This window comes from Alosa pseudoharengus, unplaced genomic scaffold (genome assembly GCF_046254945.1).
Source record: "Alosa pseudoharengus isolate Yale_2024_CS ecotype anadromous, Long Island Sound unplaced genomic scaffold, YU_APseudo_1.1 YU_APseudo_1.1_scf_23, whole genome shotgun sequence".
NCBI classification, from domain to species: Eukaryota; Metazoa; Chordata; class Actinopteri; order Clupeiformes; family Clupeidae; genus Alosa; species Alosa pseudoharengus.
In genome coordinates, this window is record NW_027468685.1 from 29359662 (window position 1) to 29382463 (window position 22802).

At 44.3% G+C, this 22802-nt stretch overlaps 2 protein-coding genes across 2 annotated transcripts; both read right to left on the minus strand.

Annotated features, from left to right (window-relative positions):
* Positions 1 to 754: 754 nt before the first annotated feature.
* tpbg1b (trophoblast glycoprotein 1b) lies at positions 755 to 3422 on the minus strand. Its single transcript, XM_076302247.1, has 2 exons — positions 2714 to 3422; positions 755 to 2366 (listed from the first exon to the last, which is right to left on the minus strand). Exons 1-2 carry the CDS (start codon positions 2962 to 2964, stop codon positions 1517 to 1519), a joined length of 1101 nt encoding a protein of 366 aa, XP_076158362.1. The 5' UTR covers positions 2965 to 3422; the 3' UTR covers positions 755 to 1516.
* A 1163-nt stretch (positions 3423 to 4585) lies between these two features.
* Positions 4586 to 18242, minus strand: tmem222b (transmembrane protein 222b). Its single transcript, XM_076302248.1, has 6 exons — positions 18058 to 18242; positions 16362 to 16446; positions 11807 to 11838; positions 11295 to 11391; positions 10865 to 10995; positions 4586 to 8561 (listed from the first exon to the last, which is right to left on the minus strand). Exons 1-6 carry the CDS (start codon positions 18174 to 18176, stop codon positions 8474 to 8476), a joined length of 552 nt encoding a protein of 183 aa, XP_076158363.1. The 5' UTR covers positions 18177 to 18242; the 3' UTR covers positions 4586 to 8473.
* Between the last annotated feature and the right edge of the window lie 4560 nt (positions 18243 to 22802).

Genomic DNA, 22802 nt, shown 5'->3' on the forward strand with positions numbered 1-22802 from the left:
ACACCTCATAGATCATGAAACACTCCAGAGCCCACAGTGAAAAAAAAAAAAGATTGAAAAAAGCAGCGAATAAGAGCAGAATAATTAGACAGTACGTAATAAAGGACCACTTCCAAACATCACGTTATGTATATATTTGCTTTACATACTTCATAAAACAAAATGATGTGGCACATGTACGTTTCAATGTACACTGTCAAAGTCCAAATATTGGCTTACAGCACTGCGCAGGGGCGCCGTGAGTTGAAGTGAAAGAGTTGAGCTGGAGAGCGCTTCCCCCCACAGTGAAGGAAGGAAACCCTTAAGTGAGACGGGATCATCTGTATCTTATCAATGCAAAGTCCCCTACCCTCCTCCCCCCACACCCCTAAACAGAAAAAGCTGCTGCACTTATGACAGACCAGGGCAGGCTTCCCTTCAAAGAGCTTTCTCTCTCTCTTTCTTTCTCTCTCTCTCCTCTCCCCCTCTCTCTGCAAAAGCGTCTGTTGTCTTTTGAGGAGAAAGGGATCAGTTTCAGCAGCCTGGGCTGGGGGGACTGGCTCTCATCATCCTGACAATAAAACTGGAGAGAATAAAAACAAAGCAAGAAGTGAAGGAGGGAAATAGAGAGAGAGGGAGAGGACTTGTGATTTCCATCACTGGTTATGCACTAAAAAATGCTATCCTTCAAATTCTCTGGTAAAGAAAAAAGTCTTTGGGGGGGGGGGGGGGTGCAAAGGCCCTCGGACATCTTAGGAGACGTTATCCTGGTGTTGGAATGCTATGAATAAGCTGCTCGGATTCTTTCCAGGTTCCCTGGGGTAGGGGCGACACAAGTCCAAGGGGATTGTCCTGGTGCTTATAGCCAACAGATGTGCTTTGAAGAAGAGAAAAGAAAGAAAGAAAAAAACAGAGAGTGGGTTTTCATAGGCAACGTCCTGGCGACACCCACATCTTAGGATCACCACGCCCCTTTCTCCATTATCTTGATGTCGTGATACGGTGCGCATCAGTGAAGAGGCAACCTATGGTCTTCGTCCTTCAACTTGGTTTTTTTTCCCTCCTTCCCGACCAATCACAGGTACAAGGCACTTATCAGCTGTATCACCGAGCATGAGCACAACGATCCGGCCCACTTGACGATGAAAACAAATGGGCTACTCTAGCCAGACACAACGTGCCGGATTTCTTTGAACCAAACTGCTGTTGTGTGTTTATGTGCCGTGCGGGTGGGTGAGTGGGTGCACGTCTGCATGTAGGGGCACCAGGGCATGACAAGTATTGGCACCAGGGCATGACATGATTAAGTAACACTGACGAGAGATCAGGCAGTGCATGCTTCCGTGGAAATGTTCTATTGATCATCGTAATAATATAGATCTATATATACACAACATATGGCACATACTTTCCACTGATCTCCAACTAGGTAAAAATGCAATAGAAAAACAAACAAACAAACAAACAAACAAACAAACATCAACACCGGCCACATGTCCACATACGCTCAGTGGGAGATTGTTTGTGCGTTTGAGCGTCACACGTCCGCGCTCGAGGAGACGTGTGAGAGTCGCGGGTCGGAGTCGATCTCGTAGCGGTAGTGGTAGCCCTCCCACACCTCCCGGCAGGCGTCGCGCATGTCGTAGATGCGCTTCTTAATGCCCTTGCGGTTCAGGTAGAGCACGAAGAGGAACATGAGGCCGACGAAGCCCAGCACGATGCCCAGGAAGACGTAGGACGTCTGCAGCGCCAGGTCGGGGCCCTCGCCCGCCCGGTGGCACCCCAGGGGCACGTCGGGCACGCCGAGGATGGAGGTGTTGCGCATGGCGGCGGGGAAGGCGCACACCAGGCGATCGGCGTCCGCCACGCGCGCCTGCGACTCGTTCAGCCAGGCGGCGAACGGCTCGATGCCGCACGTGCACGTGTACGGGTTGAGTCCCAGGTGGAGTCGCGCCCAAGGGAGCCGGTCAAACTCGCGCAGGGCCTCCTCGCGGAAGGTGCGGAAGGCGTTGAGGGTGAGGTCCAGCTCCTCGAGACGCTCCAGCGAGGCGAAGGTGCCATTGTGGAGGGCCACCAAGGAGTTGTTGGCCAACTGCAGCCGACGTAGGCTGCCCAGGTGAGAGAAAATGTAGTCAGGCAGGTAGATGAGGCCGTTGCCGCTCAGGTCCAGGCCTTGGAGACTGGACAGCGCGCTCAAGCGGAGAGAGGCGGCCAGGTCCTTGACGGCCGTGTGATTGTAGAGCGAGCGACTGAGGTTGAGGTCTCGCAGTGTGCGGCTTGGAGCAGAGAACGCCTCCGGGTGAATGATGGCCAGCTGGTTGCCACTCAGGTCCAGGGAGCGGAGGCTGCGCAGACCAGCGAATGTGTTCGATTCAATCTGAGAAATCCTGATGGCAAGAGACACAAGACCATTTCAGAGGATTGCTTCAATGCTTACATCAGAAAACATCAGAATTCACACAAGACTCATCACTGACTGGACAAAAATGATTTGAAAATGATAATCAGCCTAAATTTGCATCGGAGGAACTACCAAACTATGCTGCAAAATTAGGCTAGTTATAATTTTGTCATACTTGTCAGTTTAGTACCGGTAATCCTATTGCAGTTAATGTAAGACCATAAACATCAATAACTGCCTTATTATACAAATAACTAAACAAAATAGTTTCAAAGGTCAAAGTCATCATTCAAACCTTCAAATGGTGAATGTAGTTTTATTGCTTAAGTTTACCTGTTGTTGCTCAGTGACAAAGTTGTCACATTGACCAGTCCTTTAAAGGATTCGGGTCCGATACGGTTGATCTGGTTCCCGGTGATAAACAAATTCCTGGTGTAGCCTGGGATGCCACTCGGAATATGCTGGAGGTCTTTCGAAACGCACTTCACCGTTAGGGCAGCCTCGGAACACTCACAGCCGGCTGGGCAGGCTGCCCCGGCATGGTATACACAGAGTAACGCGCAGATGACCATCCATGGAAGCATTTTTGAAAAACTGCCCTAGAGGCGCAGTGAATCCGCTTCTGCACAAATCTTGCAAATCAACTAACACCACGAAGGCTCGGTATGATGAAAAGTCTACTAACCCGACGTGAAGATGGGAAATAAGTCACTCATTCTGCGTGCATTTGGCAAAAAAGGCACCCGCTTCATTCGCGCCACGGACACATCACGCATGGAGAGAAACCACACGGAGCAAAGCACATTCGCTGCACTTCTTGCGCTGCCGCCACTTTCTTTGCCTCTCTAACTATTTCTCTAGCCTCCAAGGAAGACGAAACGTGCAAACCCACAGAACACGACCGGGTTGTCGAACATACTCCCTTCTGATGAGTTTCGGCGCAACAGCGCGTAGTGTATATGTTTATTTCCTTAGCATGTGTAAAACTCCACGTGCAACCGGGAGGTAGGCTACGATTTCCATGAGAAAAGCGAACTGGCCGCGCGACGTGTTTGATCCTCGCCGGTCTGTGCGGGGCGTCGCTCGCCTCAAACAATGAAATTAAAGCACCGTCGCTGGGCACAATCGATGGGGAGGGGCTTCGGGACTCAACTCCCTTTCAAATCTTCCCCGGGTCGCTGCTACAAAGGGAGAAGGAGAGGGGCTGGATGATTACGGGGAGCCTGTGCAGACTATAGTGCCATAATATATTGCTTTGAGTTGAGATACTTAAAAAAAAAAACATCTGGCAACACTATTAGTCTTCAAAACAAAATCTTGTTTCAGCATTATTTTTTAAATCCCAAAATATGAATGGACATTAGGCCTAATGGTCTTCATATGCCCGTTCCATACTTAAAAAAATAATGTAGACCAAATGAATTTCGCGCTTGTTTTTACCCAAAGCTATCCGACTGAATTTTAATTCATATGAAAAAAAAATGCTAGAGCTGATCAGAACTATCCTGGCGTTCAAATCGGATTCCTGAAAATAGGGTGTGTTGGGGGGGTCGCAGTTCTAAAGAAGCCCTGGGAAGACATGAGCGGAAACAATGGTGTCAGGTAACCTTCTAAAGTGATGCCACTAAAACAATGAGCCGCTTATTGTTTTCAGTGAGACGGTAGACATATCGCTACTCGGCGCCTCCTTCCCTCCCCCAGCCCTTTTCAAAGCGCACTGTGGCCCCGCGGCTTTCAGCGACTACAAAAGGACGCGAATTTAAGTGACCGACCTTTTGACAGCCTGGTGTCAAAACTGAGACCGTCACGACATGATGTATTGGATTCGTCACAGTGCTCTACTTCAAAATAGTTTTCTCATAAAACAATGCGACTTGACCGATTCAATGCGTAGGCAAGGCTAATTTCATGAACTGTTATCAGATTTGACACATTGTAACATTGTAGTCCTTGGCAATCCTGATACTCAACTTCAAAGCAGAAATGGTTCGTCTGGGTGAAGGATAAGGGAAATTCCTATTAATTTGTACATGTAAAATTCTATAGAACATGTGCTCATCAATAGCCTACAACATATATCATTGGTATTCCTATCAAAAACCCTAGGTAGTGATCAGAAATGCTGTGATGTGTATTAACATGTGATGTGTATTAAAGGAGAGAAAGGAATTTTGTAATAAATATGATTTTATTAAGATAGTTCCATGTCATTTACAGACATTACAAGATCACACCATTTCTTAGATTCCTTTATTTGCAGAGCACTTTGGCTGGACAGTACAGCACTGTAGTAGTTAATCTGGAAGAACCAAGAGAGAGCTGGAATACTGGAATTCCAGGACACTATGATTTCCCGCCTTGTGTGTGGAAAACTTACTGAGAAGCTTTTGTCACCTGTTTGAACTGGCAGAAATGAACCGGTCTCCGCATCCCCAAACCCTGACTCTGATAGCTTATGACGTTCATTTCACCCCAAATCAGCAGCAGAGGTTGAGTCCTTTGGACAAGTAGGAGGGTGACAAGTAGGGGGTAGGCTAGACGGTGCACAGCCGACCCGTGTGGAGATGAAAAAAAAAAAAAAATCAAAGATGACTGCTCTATCATTGCCAACCTCTGGTGACATAACAACAGTCTCCGCCACCAACATGTTGTGACAGTGAAAGTCCTCAGACACAGGAGGCCTCGCTCCTGCCACTCCTGTTTCCACACACGTCACATCTTCCAGTCATTACTGCTCTGATTGCCTGACAGAAGTAATTAATGCAACTGATTAGCTGAACTCGGCTGATAGCAAATCGTATACATTTTAACCACGCAGACTTTAAATCAGGAGTGTTTTTGAGTAGGGAGAGACAGAAGAGAGACACACACGTGACAGAGGAGGACCCTGGAGAAGTGAGAGAAAACCTCTGCTCCTCGGACACAGCAGCAGAAAGTGAGGACGATACCGGACTCAAGAACAGCATATTGATCTATCTGCCGCTAATTCACCAAACTGAAAACCTCACAGAACCTTCCAGAAAACGTCAGTCAAAAACTGAGTAATGAGATTATCGTTGTACAGGCAGAGGTGGCTGGGGACATTACCACCGCTGAGAGCAACACTGTTAATTGCAAAAGAAAGAGGGGAGGGCGAGAGCTTCAGCTTGGGGATACGAAAATGGAAGCACCAAACTGTTTCTTGGGAAGCGAGGCGCTTCAGGTAGCTCACCGACTGCACAGTCCTGTTGCTGCGGTTTCTAGTATATCTCTGTCGGCACAAGAGAGAAGATGAATCCTGCGCTTCGTAGTTTAATATATTGCTCCGCGACAACCATTTGTTACAGGCAACTGGGTCAACGACACTTCCACAAAGCAGGCTCACTTGAAGAGAGTATTACAATCTGTTAACTGGTGTACACAATCTACACGGATAATATAGTAATATGTCAGCAAAAATACATCCTTAAAAATAGCCTCTAGATAAGAATTTTATGTATAAACGTAGCTTATTATGTTGCGGTCCGTACAAATGCAGTTATGCAGTATTCAGTAATGATATGCTGCTGTGGAGTAAACAAAAGGTCTGTCAAGAGACGTCTCTGCCACATTCATGGAGAGATGAGTGTTGGGGCTGCCGATGGCTGCCTGGCTAGCACTAAACACCTGCACACACACACACACACACTAGTAGCCTACACACACACACACACACACACACACACAAACGCAGGCATGCTTTCATGATTACAATTGGCACATGCTGGCATGCAGGCAAACACATGCACACAACCGGAAAGAATGATGCACACACCCATGTGCATGATGGCGCACACACACACACACACACACACACACACACTTTCACATATACACAGACATTCACAAATGAGTCTGTTGTACAGAAGCCTGTTGTGATGTAAGAGTCAATGCTACATATGAATGACTCTGTAGTCTCACCAGAACAGAAAAGGTCACTAGGTCTGGATCTTACTAAATAGCAAGTTCAATATTTACAAAAAGCATCTACCACCAGAGTCACAGGGTCAAGTCAAGTCCAACAGAGTTATCATGACAGGCCTATCAGAGCATCATGAAAAGACTAGAAATGAAAAAATAGCTCACTAAATTAAATGAAAAAAACAAATTAAATCGGGAAAAAAACTAACATTTCTAGTTATTTAAACTGTGCTGGACAAGGTGTAGAAACAAACACCTGCTCACACCCACACCCCTCCCTAGTGCAGCAGCAGCGGCCGCATCTGAATGCCTCACGTTACCAGGGAGGAAGAACAAGAAGTGGCTGGGAAGAAAAGCCCCCAAAAGGCCCCACGTGAGAGCGTTTTGGCCGTGGGCATTTCCTCCCCGTGGCGTCCCCCTAATCTGGTCGCGGGGTGCTGGGAGCCAGCGGGGGCTGCGCTCCTCTCCGCTCCTCTCACACTCAAGGAGGGGGGACGCAGACGCAGGAACCTCCGACTACCTGCTGCTCCAGCCAGAAAGAGGGAGAGCGGGGGAGGAGGTAGAGGGGATGGTGGGAAGGGTAAAGGAGGGGTTGTGGAAGTGGGGTGTGGAGGTGGGGTGGGGTAGGGTGTGGGGGGCATTGCTTTTTTTGTTTGATTCCAAACAAAGGGGGGATTTGATTCTGCCACTGAAGCCATGGCAACGGGTTTGGTGTCCTGGCAATCGTGCAGGATTACAGCGAGTTCAACTGGTGTTTGGAACTAAATGGAAAGTTAATATGTACAGTCCATCGAGGCTAAAAAAAAAAGAAGGGTAAACAAATGAAGATTGACATCATTGTCAGTGTCCTACACAGAATGCCGCGAGAGAGCAAAACCAAAAACCAAAAAATAAAACCTGCTGTAGAGACAGCCATTGAGTTTGGAGTTCATTGGGGCACAGACTGTTATTCCTAATCCTGGAACCATGTGGATACATTGAACATCGAGGGAAAAGCAGACTTTGTTTTTTCTATCCCTGGCCTAGGCACTGACTGCATTCATTAGTTTCATGGATCAGGGGATGAAAGAGGTAAGAAATGAGGAGGAGTAAAAGAGGGGGGAAAAAACACAGCTGATGAAGAAAGGGGTCAATGCGTCTTTTATAAAGTCGGGATATAGTTATAGAGTTGAGGAGAATGAGAATTCAATCACCGCAAAAAAAAGCCCTGGACCATGTCATCCTCTGCTTACTCCCCATAGACAGACATCAATGTCGCTTTCTTTTGGGAAGGGGGCGATTGGGGCAACGCCTGCTGATGGATTAAAGCCATCTATTCCCACTTGGACTCATGTTGATTCCTACTCTCACATTCAGAAACGCTGGAAGACAACAATCAGACTTGACACACTCAAAGCACATCATGCACACTTCCATCAAAAGCCACGGCTTCAGCTCCTAATAGTTACCGGTTACTATCGTACCAAACAGAATTTCACACAGTCAGAGCACAGAGGTTTCTTTAGAAAATCCAGAAACTAGTCTGTGTTTCATATAAAAGCAAACGAGGCGAAGTAAGCTAGAAAGCATTTGAAAATATTTAACAGCGTGGGGGTATGCTAGCTGACCAAACCAAGCAAAAACGCGACAATCTCACAAGGCAAACATGAGAAACTGAACATTAAACATTATTGAACATTATTAAAAACAGACAACCACTTTGTAAAAGGCCTAGGCCCTCCTCCTGTACCAGAGCAACAGAAGGGATAGAAACCTCCAAAGAAGGTAGCTACTAACCGGAGCCTCTGAAATTCAAGCAAGTCACTGAGTTGAATTCTCGAACGCGCTTAGCTGTACTGACTGCCTTCAGTGGCGTCGGCCATGTCTCTGTACTCTGTGGTGAAGTTACAGTATATGCGAGGCTAATAGTAACGTTAGCCTCGTGTCATTACAATCAAGTGTAGGGGGTGAGAAAACTGTTATGTAATTTTTTTTTTTTTTTTCTCTTTTACTTCAAATAGCGAGCCATGGGTATGAGGCCTTAAAAACCCACCCACACCCTTTCCTTTCCACTGTTCCCCATGAAGGAGGGCCGAGACTCCCCTCTCGGTTCGCCCCGTCGCCTCCATGAGCCCGTCCTCTCCTCGGCTCACGTCTCTGTGTGCTTCAGGTCCATCAGCGCAGGTTGAGAGTGAGCGCCACGGCCAGGATCGCGCTGAAGAGGATGAGGAAGGGCAGCCAAGTCTTCAAAAACCCAGCACAGCTGCAGACACAAAGACAGACAAACACATGAGAGAGAGAGAGAGAGAGAGAGTGAGAGAGAAAGTGAGAGAGAAAAGAGAAGAGAAAGAGGCAGAGAAAAGGACAGAGGAAAAAAGAGAAAGAGAAATAGATAGAGAAATGTGTTAAAAAGGGCAGACATAGAGGAGAGACAGAGAGAAAGACGTGAAGACAGAAAGAGTGAAAGCAAGAACACAAGGAAGTATGTATCAGGAGTCGGAGAGTGAAAACAAGTCAGACAGAGAGCAGAGAGAGAGAAAGCAAGAGAAGAACTGATAGGTCACAGAGAGAGAGAAGCAGGAGAGAGAGAGAGAAAGAGAGAGAGAGGAACAGACCACGAATGAGAGAGATAAATGGCAGAAAAGGTGGGAATTTTCCACAAATGCAAATGATCATCAGAAAATCCCCACACAAGTCCAATAGGCACACAGCATTTATAATTCAAGAGATGAATATTAATGTAATTTTAGCCAGATTTGTGGGCCTAAATCGTGACTGCACATTCTGGTGTGTGTATGTGTGTGTGTGTGTGTGTGTGTATGTATGTGTGTGCGCGTGTGTGTGTGTGTATGTGGTGTGTGCGTGCGTGACTGTGTACGAGAGAGAGAGAGAGCAAGGGACGTCACAGATCTCTCTGCATCAGAAGTGTAACCATAACAACCAAGCCCCAGAGGTTATGGGATGGAGCAGCAACATCATCAATGAACATCTGTTTCCCTTCAGCTCGACTGGCTGATAACACAACGCTGACCGCGGGTTATGAATGCCTTTCCATGCCATGCACTGACCCCACCATTTATTTTATACACACACAAATGCACACACACACGTAACCAGTATGGTGGAGATAACCACGGTCCAGCACCACACTTGAACTTCCAACCTCGGACAAGGGAGGCCGGCGCGTGCGGCACTATCCTCTTTGGCTACTGTTACACTCCCTCCCTTACAACATCAATCGCATCTGAGTCACAATACCAGTCGAACAACAGTTTCCCACCTCAGGATATGGGAGGTGAGATGGGTGTCCTCCTAGCAGGGAGGCTAAACATTCAATTCAATTCAATTCAATGAGCTTTATTGGCATGACAGTAAGTGTTACAATGTTGCCAAAGCAGTAGTTACATCAAAACAATTGTAAATAATAATAATAATAATAACAATTGACATGGACTATGGAGAATAATAAAAATAATAGAACATTAGAGCACACACACACACACACACACACACACACATACACCGCACACTCCATCCCCTCCCCCAAACATACACACACTAGCACACAATGGAGAAAAAAAAAAAAAAAAAAAGGAAAGATAAATATATATATTTGCTTGCCTAGTGGCTGTCTCGTGCTTTATGGCATTCTGTGACATATCGTGCCGCTAGTGGTAATAAGGTTGGGTACTCTCCTAATAAGTATTTGATTTGAGTGTCATTCTGTAGATTTCTAAAATTTGGGATTATTTTTTCAAATTTTGTGAAATATATTGATCTGATGTTTTAAATTTTTTACAATGTAAAAGGAAATGTTTCTCATTTTCGATTTCTTGTGTGCAGCATGTGCATACCCTCTCCTCCTTTGGTTGCCATGTTTGTTTGTGGCGGCCTCTCTCTATGGCCAATGTGTGGTCACTGAGTCTGTACCTAGTGACTGATTTTCGGAACATTTATGGCTATTTTCCCCTGCTTGGATTAAGCCTAGTCCTAGACTAAAAGCAAAATTCAATGAAAATCTTCATTGTAAAAAGCTTTTAGCGTGCATTAGTGTGCAATGCATTCATTCAGGACAGCAGACCATTTAATAATTTCTCTTGCTCTCCCTCTCTCTCTCTCCCTCTCTCAGAACAGTCTCTCTCTCCCTTTCTCTCACTCCCTTTCACTCACTCCCAGAGTAGTCTCTCTCTCTTTCTCTCTCTCCCTCTCTCTCTCTCAGAACAGTCTCTCTCTCCCTTTCTCTCACTCCCTTTCACTCTCTCCCAGAGCAGTCTCTCTCTCTCTCCCTTTCTCTCTCTCACACACACACACAGGTCAGAGTATAACTGTAAGTAAGAGAAAAGCTCAGAGGATGTGTGGATGCCCTTGGCAGGTAGTGACAGTTCCTGCCTCATCACATCTCAGTGGATGGAGGGAGAAAGGGAGAGGTCTCTCTCTCTCTCTCTCCCTCCCTCCCTCCCTCCCTGTTCAGCGTGTGGGCGTTTCTGACATTTAGATTTGGACCTTTTGTGATGGACAGGTTGTCCCAATAAGTTCCCCCCCTGCTGGAGATGAGCGGAGTCTCACCTGACATGCTTTCCGTGGATGAGGGCGAGCAGGCAAACGTTGATCATGTTCCACGAGGTGCTGTTGTCATAACGCATCAGGTTCAGCGCCATGGCGACATGTGAGTGACAGTTGTCACAGCAAAGGTTGTGCTGCAGGGGGCAAAGAGTGATGCAATGTAGTGTAATCTCTGGCAATCAGTAGGAATACTTATACAGGTTTTAGTACACATACACACGCACGCAGACACATGCACGGACGCACACACACAGAATAAGACAGACCATCAGAAACTGCCGCGCGCGCGCGCGCGCACACACACACACACACACACACACACACACACACACACACACACACACACACACACACACACACACACACACACACACACACACACACACACACACACACACACACACACACACACACACACACACACACACACTACCATTCTGTGTTTGTACTCCTCAGAGGCATCATGTACTGCTGTGTCCCAGGCATTGGAACCACTGGCGTAGACTTTGCTTATGTCAAGCATCCAGTACCTGCAGAAACAGCCAGCCAGAACAGAAAAATCCCCTCAACAACCACACTCACAAATACACTAGAACCATGCACTGGCCACAACAGCAAAAACTCCCTGGCCACTCTTCAAAGCATCATTTAAATAATGCTGCTCCCTGGCTCTCCACTTATGCGCGCACACACACACACACACACACACACACACACACACACACACACACACACACACACACACACACACACACACACACACACACACACACACACACACACACACATATACAAACACACTGTGGTAGGAAAAATGGAATAATAAAATCTCTTTGATATGCACTTCCATGAAGGCATTATGGTTATTTACTGTCCTTGAAGGACACTGCATGTCTGTCAGGAGTCGTCAGCACAGAAGCGTTCCAAGGAATTTAATTAACTCACTTAGTGGGTCTTCCGAAGGCCATGTTGTCCTCCTGAAGAGAAGCAGCAGAGAAAAACACAAAACAATAAGGGGCGTTTTAAACACATAATGTAATATGATAATTACATGTTCACACACTTAAAGAAGACAAACAACATTTTTGAAAGACTTAAAAAAGAGCAAGGGCATGTTTTCACTTTAAAGTCTAGAAGGGGTGGGGGTGATTAAAGGGGAAAAAGAGAGAGAGAGAAACACTTCAGTAAGTGTGAAGCAGAGTGAAGCTGGTCAGGCGATACTGTAACGTCTCCTCTCTAATCGCCATGTGTGTGTGTGTGTGTGTGTACTTCCACTCCCCAACCCAAGCAGAGTGAAGCTGATCAGGCGATACTGTAACGTCTCCTCTCTAATCACCATGTGTGTGTGTGTGTGTGTACTTCCACTCCACAACCCAAGCAGAGTGAAGCTGATCAGGAGAGTAACGAGTAACGTCTCCTCTTGGTGGGTGAGACGACACCCTCCTGCCCTCTCACGTTGCCCCTCGGGAGCTTTCACTGCTGGCCTCGTCCCTGTGGGTCACGCTGACCACAGGGCACATGGATAGCAGTGGTGGCAGGGAAGACATTCCCTGTGTGTGTGTGTATGTGTGTATTTGTGGGTGTGTATGTATATGTATATGATGAGGTTGGGGGTTGGGAGGTAAGTATGATTATGGGATACAATGGTGGAAAGACATTCCTGAGTGCATACATGTATATTTTTATGTGTGTGTGTGTGCATTCAGCATTTGTGTGTGTGTGTGTGTGTGTGTGTGTGATATGAGGACGGGGGAGGGGGAGTGATACTAACATTGATGTAAAGATGTCAGCATTTTGGTGTGTGTGTGTGTGTGTGTGTGTGTGTGTTTGAGGGTCCAGCAGCGTAAAGGCATTCCCTGGGGGAGTCGATCTAGAGAGAGGTGGATCTAGAGAGAGGTGTGGGAGTCACAGCAGGATGACGCTATGCACCACAGAGGCATCGGAGGTCCCGATAAAAGCCCAGACCCCTGGATGACCCCCAGGGACTGTGTGTGTGTGTGTGTGTGTGTGTGTGTGTGTGTGTGTGTGTGTGTGTGTGTGTGTGTGTGTGTGTGTGTGTGTGTGTATGTGTGTGTGTGACTAGTGCAGTGGTGGAGCAGCAGGAGAGGTGAGCACTGCTCTTCTTTAGTACTCTTCTTTTAGTAGCTTTTTCCAGTCGGTTCTTTGCTCCCTGATTTTCTGCCGGTGGCTGAGCTGGAAAAAGCTTGATGCATGCAGTCGTATAGATGAGGAGTAGAAGTTGATACAGTCGGTCCAATGACCATTTATTGTTATTGATGTAGATAGAATGTTACAGAAAACTTGAGGTAAAATAAAACAAACAATTAACCTAAAGCAGTCTCTTATATGGTAGCACACGGCTTGTCACGTCATGGCACCACACGACACACCACCACACGGTCAAAAGACTGTTTGCCCTCTCAGCCACGCCCAGATGCTGTGGCATCCATTCATTAAAGGGATATTCCACCATTTGGGGAATTACACTCATTTTCCACCTCCCCTTGAGTTAAACAATTGATTTTTACCTTTCTCCAGTTCATCCAGCCGTTCTTTAAGTCTGGCAATACCAGTTTTAGCTCCAGCTTAGCTAGACCATTAACTTCTCGCCTGCTAGCATCACGTTTAAAAGTGACTAAGATTTCCAGTAATTTTCCTATTTAAAATGTGTCTCCACTCAAGTTAGAAAGTGCAATAAGACCAACGGAAAATGAAACGTGGCAATTTTCTAGTCTGATTTGACATGGAACTACTCTCATTCCAGCGTAATAATCAAGGAACACCATGGGCACATATATGATATCATGCAGCACCTGAAAATAGTCCCCGTAGGCTAACTTCCAGCAACAAGGTTGAGCTGCAGCAGACGAGTTGGTTAGTGACTGGATTATTATGCCTTAATGAGAGTATAGAAGAGTATAGAAGAGTGAGAGTATAGAGAGTATAGAAGACTATCTTTACTTTATCTAACTTTTTTTCCTTTTGCAACTGTCAAAGAAATCCCATAAACACGAGAAGGCCTAGGGTAGCCTACATCAGGTGGCCTAAAGATTAGGCTCTTCTGCATAGCATTAAGTGATTTGCATGCAGTAATTTGAACACTGACCTTGATCTAGCCTACTTTGGCTATTTAAAGGTAATTTATTGCCAAAACACCACACAATATAAATGAGCTATAACAAACAATAAAGGACTTAATCACACACAAACTACTATTTTACTGACTACAAAAATAATAATTATGTAGGAAGTTTAGAAGTTTAAAACCCAGAATTGACCAGAAGTGCACCAAATTCAACACAAATGACTCAATACACTTGGAGGAGGCCTGCGTCCTTTCTTTTCCAGATATTTTAGGATTTGGATATCGTTTCAGTATCGAGTATCAAGATATTTATGGCAGGTATTGTATCGAAGTCATAATTTTGGTATCGTGACAACACTATGCCAGAGCCACTCTGTTTTCTAGATGTCGAGGATCGGAGGCTCTACCACCAAGTGATGCTGTTCAATGGCATATTAGAAGAGCACATTATCAAGCTCTAGTATGGAGGCAAGCACACATACCAAATCCAGTGTTACTAGAAGTAAAATGTTTTTTACTTGTCGGTTGTTGCTGACAGTAGATGCAGTCCTGCATTAGGCTTATTCCCGCTATCTAAGTTCATATGTACTGTAGGATATATTGAAGGTTATCTGTGCAACTTATTGTGATGAAATGCATTAAACACCACATGAGTGGCTCACTATGTTAGCAATAAAAATATGGTTGTGTTTTGATTAGAATTTCTGAGTTTATTACATGTTAACTGTAATCATGTTCCCATTAAATACGTTAAAAAAACTATAGTATGGCTTCTTTAATGCTCAAATATGTATTTAGAGAACACTTTTGTTTGGTTTTAGTAATTACTTTTGAAATCAACCCAATTTAGGGAAAAATAAGCACAAATAAATCACTATTTTATGTTAAAATGCTGATTATGCGGCTTAGAACTCAGAATTGAGCTTGGTAAACAAAATATTCAGAATCAGCACCCTCAGATTAGGTAAGAAGGGTGGTTTACCAACTTTTCCTCAAATTTGCCGTCAGAAGTTCTCTTCTGTAAAGCTGCTCTCCCTCTATTAAGTACTCTGCTCTTTTGCTCTCTGCTCTGCTTCTTTTTCTATTCTTCTACAAGTTCAAAAGTTAAAAGTCCAGGGGGCGCTATGGAGCAAGTGGCTACAGCATCCATACCACATGAGCACCCACATGAGTCCAACACGGGTCATTTCCCAATCCCACCCCATCTGTCTCTCCCACTCGCTTTCTCTCAATCTCTTCACTGCTCTCACTGCATAAAAGCCACATATAGATAGATAGATAGATAGATAGATAGATAGATATAAAAAGTTAAAGTTGACTGGTATTTATCGCTTTTATCCAAAGCTACATAGACCAATTGTCAGGCAGTGAACCAGTGATGTTGCAAAGTGCAGTTGCGACTTCCGACACACTCTACATCTTTTTGGGATGCAAACTTGTTCCTTGCAAACACTGTCCGAGAAACACTGTCTGAGGCTCCTGTGAAGGATAGAAGTTAATTTAGGCTATGTGACGGTAGTAGTTGACAGGCTTGGAAATCAGACCTGCCAGATATTCTTGAGACTAGACTAGTCAGCGATTAGTCATTGTTCAATATTCCCTAGAAGATTCCCTCACCCAAGCAAGTGATATTTTCATAACCGTGTGCAACCAGAATTTTAAGGTCCGCAAATTAAAAAGTTGTATAGTCTGGGCCTCCAGTGTGGTCTGTGGTCTGTGCTGATTCTCTGAAGGTTTTGGCCAATACAATCCACGTGGGAACGTTCTTTTTTCCCCTTTCTTTTGGTTTGTCGGGGGGTTGGGAGATAACGGCATGTTCTTGCTGCCGGAATGTTAGGGATTTTTATTGAACCACACACCACTCTCCGTTGGATTTTTAAAGTCCCGGAGAGGTCGTCCGCGACGATGCGATTCTGCCGCCTTTCGCTGGCAAATGAGGAGAGACACGGCGACATTTAGAGTATCGGCTGCTGTGGCTGGACTCGTGACCGTCTCACTTCAAAACCACTACCCACCCAGTCTGGCTTCTTTTAACAGGCTTCAAATGCCATGTGTTTTTTTAAGGCTTCCAGCACTTCCCCACAGCTTGATTCAGCCCAGCCCAGGCCACAGCACTGCTTGTCTGGACTGCAGTGGTTTAGTGGAAGGCAAGGGAGGCCTGGTTGTCAGATGCCTGCTGTCTTCCTGAACGCTGCAACTGCAACATGACTTCACACAGCAGTCATTGTGATGACCACATGTACTGAGCCCATCTGGAGCTTAATCAGCTGGTGTCATCTGTTCAGTGCTTGGTTACAACCAGTACTCTTCAAAGATATACCTCGTATTACATGCAAGATGGTTAGAAATAAGTGTAACCATGTGGTAAACTGAAGGAGTCATATGAAAATATCTGTCTGTGTTGGTGGTACTCACTGAGACAAAGTAGGGCCCTGCAAAGTCTCGGATCACGCCGACTGAGGTGCAGATTCCAATGTGGCCTATGAATGGCAGGAGCCATCTGAGGAGGAAATGAAGAAGAGGAATCATGCTGGATGTTAGGGAAGACCACAAATCCACCACTGTCACACCAGAGAGATGACAAGGGGTATGTAGGGGAATTTATCTTACACAGACAACAACAGCACACATACTTCACAGAATAAATTATTCATACCCACTAAAACACAAGAACATTGTACATTGCAGCTCTTTTTGAGATACATGCATAAAGTTCCTGGTCCAAATATTGACTACAGGTCTCTAAAGCATAGTGACAGTATGTGTGAGCTCATGTGTGTCATAAGAAAGAAACTTTCATAAAACGTAATTACATCCCCATATAGGATACATCTAATCTGTGCAGCATTGATTCTGGCTTTATAACTCCACAGACAATCAGTCGATACACTGTATGGTTCAAATATGTTGTATCGTACAATGTTAAGTTCATATGTCTTATTAAACATATGGTATATAGGTGTTGTAAATGGTAGGACCTATATTGTTGAATATGTGACCAGCATGGCAAAGTGGAGTAGGACAGAGCCAAAGCAGATATCCTAGATACAGTTCTGTCCACCCAATTATTAATATCTGATGGCTTCCTAGAAAGGGAGCAATTGACCTAGATAACATAAAAAAGAAGTAGATGTGGAGGATGAGGGCAGAACGTTATGTTTGTTAAATAAATAAATAAAAATAAATAAAAAATAAAAACCGCTAGTCTCTTGAATGATCTTCCACCCTACAACTGTAAGGCTTCGTACATCTACATCAACGTAGGCTATGTCTTATTTATGGGGTTACATTTACATCGCCTGGTCACCCTGTCAGATGAATACAATGACAGGAGATGACAAACGTCAAATGTGTTCCTGAAATTCCAGGAGGAATGCGCTTGTGGGGGCACTTGTCACAGCGGAAGCGATCAAACGACGTGAATGCAGATGTATCACCCAGCGCAGAGGTACAATAGCTACAGTGTCCCACTTGGGGAGAGAGGGGTTGCGAGATATGTGACAGTGACACGCTCCCTCTTTCTTTGTAGCACCAGAGGGGGCTGATGGCTAACAACAGAGCACAGTTTTAGCTGCATTGTACTCGGTAGCCTACAGGCTACAAAATGCAGACATTATTGCCATACAGTAATGACAACTGATGGCGCACAGACAGGACAAACCATAAATAATATACAAGAGTTGTTATAAAGCTGTTCACCTTCGAACATGCTTAAATACCAAGACACCACAGCAGGCTACTTATGCGACGTCACCCCGGTGTAACCATACTAAGGTTACAAAGTTACGATATCTGCCTGTTGTCACCTGAACATTCTATCTATCGATAGCCACGCTACAGAAACACAACATTAGCCTACTACCGGTAAGCTAACAACCAACGATTGAAAATCGAGATGGCTATATCACATGGCAAATCTATTACGTGTAGTTTTACATGCTAACTATATCAGCGTCAGTTAAACTCTGCGTATCCAACAATGGCATTTCCCCTGTGCTGTTACGAACGAACTCATCCCCGTCAGCGCCGGGGAAAGGCTTATCCAACGGCAAAGAGCCTACCACCTTGCACTTAGAAAACATGAACATAGGATGCTCACGATAGCACTCACGATAGAACAGGTATAGGCGTCCAGACAATACAGTAAGGATAGCGACTTGTAATTGGATCTATCCTCTCAACAGCTATGTTATAATTCTTCGTAGTCTCTATTTCGACAACATCCGCCATCACCAACAGTGAAAAATGAACTTCATTCGTTCCGCTTCCTGGCAGCTGCTCTCGCCAAAAAGAGCAACCGCGCGCTTCCGGGGTCCCAGTGAGGGAAGTTTCTGAGGGATGGATTCTGTCATTAATAGGCCATCAGCGTTGTGGAGTGTGAATATCAAAATGTTGTAAACTTATTTAGGGAAACAGAACCATTTCACGGTTGTTTTCAATGGGAAAATTGAATCTCATAATTTTCCAACTTTTTTCCATTTTTTGTCAAACTTTAGAGGCCCTTAAACACACAAATGGAGTGAGGATAAGGCAACATTTTCGACAAGAAACACACACACACACACTCTCTCACTCATCCAGCAATTGCCATTTTTGCTCTCACACAGGCTACAATACAGTAGGCCTGTTTCAGCTAGAATAGCTAGCAATCACTTTACAACATATGCCTGTGTTCACACAATGAAAATCAGCTAATGCTGCATGTCTAAATTGTGTGTGTGGTGTAGTGCAGTGAAATAATACATATTGGAGTAGTTGCAGCTTTTTATTAGAACATTCAACATTCACAGAATGTGTCAGTCTACTTCATAAAGATAAAGAAAAATAACAAGAATAGAAGGTAGGATAAGACTACAAGAAGATAAATGAGATTAAAAAAACACTCCGCACAAGCCCTTCTCAGCCAAGATTAACGTTTCACTTTCTCTGACAGTGTTGTAGGCTTAGTCCACCTATGCATGAAATTCTATATGAGACTTCAGTGTCTGCTTGTGTACATGTAGACTAATATTATTTAAGCCACGGAATTATGTTCTAATTTTATGGTTGTATTCTATGCTGTGTTCCATGAGCAGAGGATTCTGGGGTTGCTATAGCGATTCATCTGGGCCTGGTGAGGAGGAAATGGAGGCAGCGGTGGTTGCACCCGTGGGAGAGAGGAACAGTAGCTGTACATCCTCTCCACTGGCCCCCATTATACATGACAGGTGATATATGGCGCAAACAGTGGAAACAAACTACTCAGCAGAAGCGGGCAGACGTTGATAAACGAAGCCGAGGTGACACAGATACCGCGAGCTCATCACCACGGCACCGGGGGAATTCTCCCAGCGAAATGCTGCCACCAGTGTCACAGCTGCTTCAATAGCCGGCCAGAGCATCCAACCCAATTAGACTGGAGGATGCACGGCAGAAATACTGCTACTCCCAGCCGTGTGTGTGTGTGTGTGTGTGTGTGTTTCTTTCAGGGCAAGAGGGAGCCATTGTTAGAGGTCTACCAAATGGCTGGAAATGTGAAAATGTCTCCTTTTTCTCTCCTCACCCTGGTTTAATGGCTCTTTGAAGTGCAACAATGTTTTGCCTCTTTTGTTAGACTCTACAAAGGATGACATTGAGCCGACCTTGAAATTTGATGTAGGCCTACGTATTGAAGCTGAATATATTATGACCTCCAGGTGTAAAGGAGGAGAGGACAGACAGCTCTGATAAAAAATATTAAGAAGAATAGAGACTGTAATTGAGGTTCAGACAGAAGCGCCATACTTTTCTGCATATCTCATAGGCTACACCTCCACCTTCTTTTTATACCTTGAAAGCTGTTTCACACCATCATGTTTCACAAAACACCTACATATCTCAGTGTGTTGTTTCACACCTATTTAGGATTTCTATTATATGTCTTAGCCCTGGAGCTTATCTGGAAGAGCAAGTTGCTATAGGAAGCCACAAGGTTATGGGGATGATTCAAACAGCATTATGCTGACAAAAAGTACCTTTGTTGTACTATAGGTTGTTTCAAATGAAAACATTCTCTAAATGGATAAATGTTCATGTTTCTTTCACAGCCATGTTTATCTAGCCACAGCAGTAGACATTGTGAAACATTACAGAGGAATGAGGAGACAGGATGCAAGCAGTTACAGCTCTGAGGGTTCCCATCCAACCCTTGGCCCTCTCTTTCTCTGACTGTATCCTTGATGGCCTCCTCTCTCATCACAACCCATTTCCCTGGAGAATTACCCTGGATGTTACCAACCGCAGAAAATGGCAAGTCAAATAATACCATGACCTCAGATTACACAGCCCTATATAGTGTGTCATTTCCTGAATCTCAACCCACTGGAGGTTAATTTACCCCCCTGACGGCCAATGATGCATTACCATTAAAACAGGAACATATCAATAGTTGAGCTGGATTGGTGGTGAGAACAGTGCTCTCACAAGGTAACCAAAGACAGGGGCCACCACAAAGAACAAAACTGATTAAGTCTCATGAGGCTTGCTGTTCTTAAGAAGTCAGGATGTGCACTTAAAGAAGATGGGTTCAGGAAATGGGAACTATTGTTTTTTTTATCCAATACAACACCACTACCACTATTACTACTACTACTACTACTACTACTACTACTACTACTATTACTACTACTACAACTACTAAAAATCATAATAATCATAAGGTTTATTATTTTTATTCATGTTTATTATTTTTTATTGGTAGTGGTAAGGCGGTAGTAGTAGTGTCATAAGCAATATTCCTTTGGACAATAATAACAACACCAATAAAACCATTTTCTTTTTTTTACAAACAAATTGCACAAGGTAAAATATGTTTATTGCTTTATTAAAGCAATAAAACAATGTTCATTTTTATTCATAGCTTTTGTTATTATTATTTTATTATGATTTACAGGCTACAAAAGAAAGGACCTAAGGGGAAAAAATCTATAGACACACAGCACCCCCTTGTGGCTGTAATATCCCTCACCTGTACCCACTGACTATCCTAGCCATCCGCAGTGAGTGATACACATCAACAAAACATGTAAAAATGGATGCATTCTGTAGAATGTTAAAGTAGGAGAGTGTGAAATGTAAATCCCATGCCCCCCCGTCAATTGCATTACCCTATATACCACCCATAGTGTCTATTTATTTATTTGAAAATGTACATACTGTATTTATTCTCATACATAGACATATTCTTCTACTGCCCTTCATTCTATTCTTACTGTTCTGTTTTTATTCTTTTTACTCTTTTTATGTTTTTTTTATTCTTATATGTTAAGTGAGTGTTGTACTTAGAGAGCATTAACCGGAGTCAAATTCCTTGTTTACTCAAACCTGGCCAATAAAGCTGATTCTGATTTCTTCATCTGAGCCAAAAGCAACTTCCAGTTTTCAAATAATCAAGTAAACTTGCTTCATTGAGACAACAGCACTAAGTCCTGTGATAAACCTATTCTGGAGGCCATTTGTAGAAATGTCTGAAGTTCAACGAAGATATTTAGGATGTGCTGATTCCACAACTGAAGAGTAACAAAAAGAAAGAATATTTTAAAAAAAATCTCTACTCTTGACCCATGTTATTGTTTTCAGGTAAATCTTATTCGGTGACCTCGTGTTATTCACTTATTATGACCACAGTGCTAGCGAAGCGGCGGTCATATAGGCTTAGTCAGAGTTTTTTTTCTTCAGGATTTTTTTTTTTCAGTGAATTTCTGTCAACAATTCCCGGGACACTGAAATACTGGGCTGCACAAAACTTGATGGGCATCTAACACGGAACCATTGTTTTGATCTCTTGTTCACCCACCACACCGGGCCCCCCGAAAGGAGGGTAGGCCGGACACGGTTTTCTGTGAATATCTCGAGAACCGTAGAGCCTAGGATGACCAACTTTTTTTTCGTATATTGGTCCCAAGGGGCCATGTCAACCCATCCCATAGCCACTCATTTGAGGTATAGTACCACCAAAAATTAAAAAGCAAAAACGAGGTAATCGCAGGTATCTTTGGCTGACATGTTCAAAACTGCACAAAATTTGAAGTGTAGGATCATTATGACACCCTCTGAATGCATGCCAAGTTTCATGGAATTCTGTTCATGCAGGCACACGGACACACCAGGGATGGAAATTAACCACCCGCCCCCCGCCAAATGCGGGTAGTTTTGTGCGCTGGCGGGTGAACTTGGTCAACTTACCAGCCACTGTGGCGGGTAGAGCTAGCGTACCACAAATAGTCAGATCCGGTTTAATTTTCATACTTATTGACGGTTAAAAATAAGAGTGTCTGTAGGGATCATGTAGCCCAACGTTACCAGCCTATAAGGGTAAAACGCGCTGATTTGAAGTTCTACAACTCGTAGTGAGCCGCCACCGCAGCATAGCCTATAGGTGCAACGCTTCACTTTCACTTCACTACCATTAAGAAACTGTCACTATGCTTTCATGTGCCACTGCTAGATTATTTCAGGATGACTGCATAGACATAAATCTAGTGAGATCTGTGGATCTGCGTTATATCTTCACAGGCTAATATTCTCACGTAAATAGTTATCTTTGAATTGGCCCGTAGGCCTAGGTATTTTAATCCGGCCCGCGACACGCTGCTATTTAGACCTATGAGGCAGACAGACGGACATCTCCACACCCATTCGTCGTGATGGAATATCTCACAAACTTTTCATTCAAAGAAATTACAAACCGTATCAGAATAAACAGCAGAACTTACTGAAAACGCAAAGGTGTAAAGCATTCCCAAATACAAGTTATAGCCGTTCGCGAGTAATCCGGTTTTGAAATTGAAGCAAATGTCTACACGGTCTCCAACGTAGGCTTTTGTCATATATGATAAG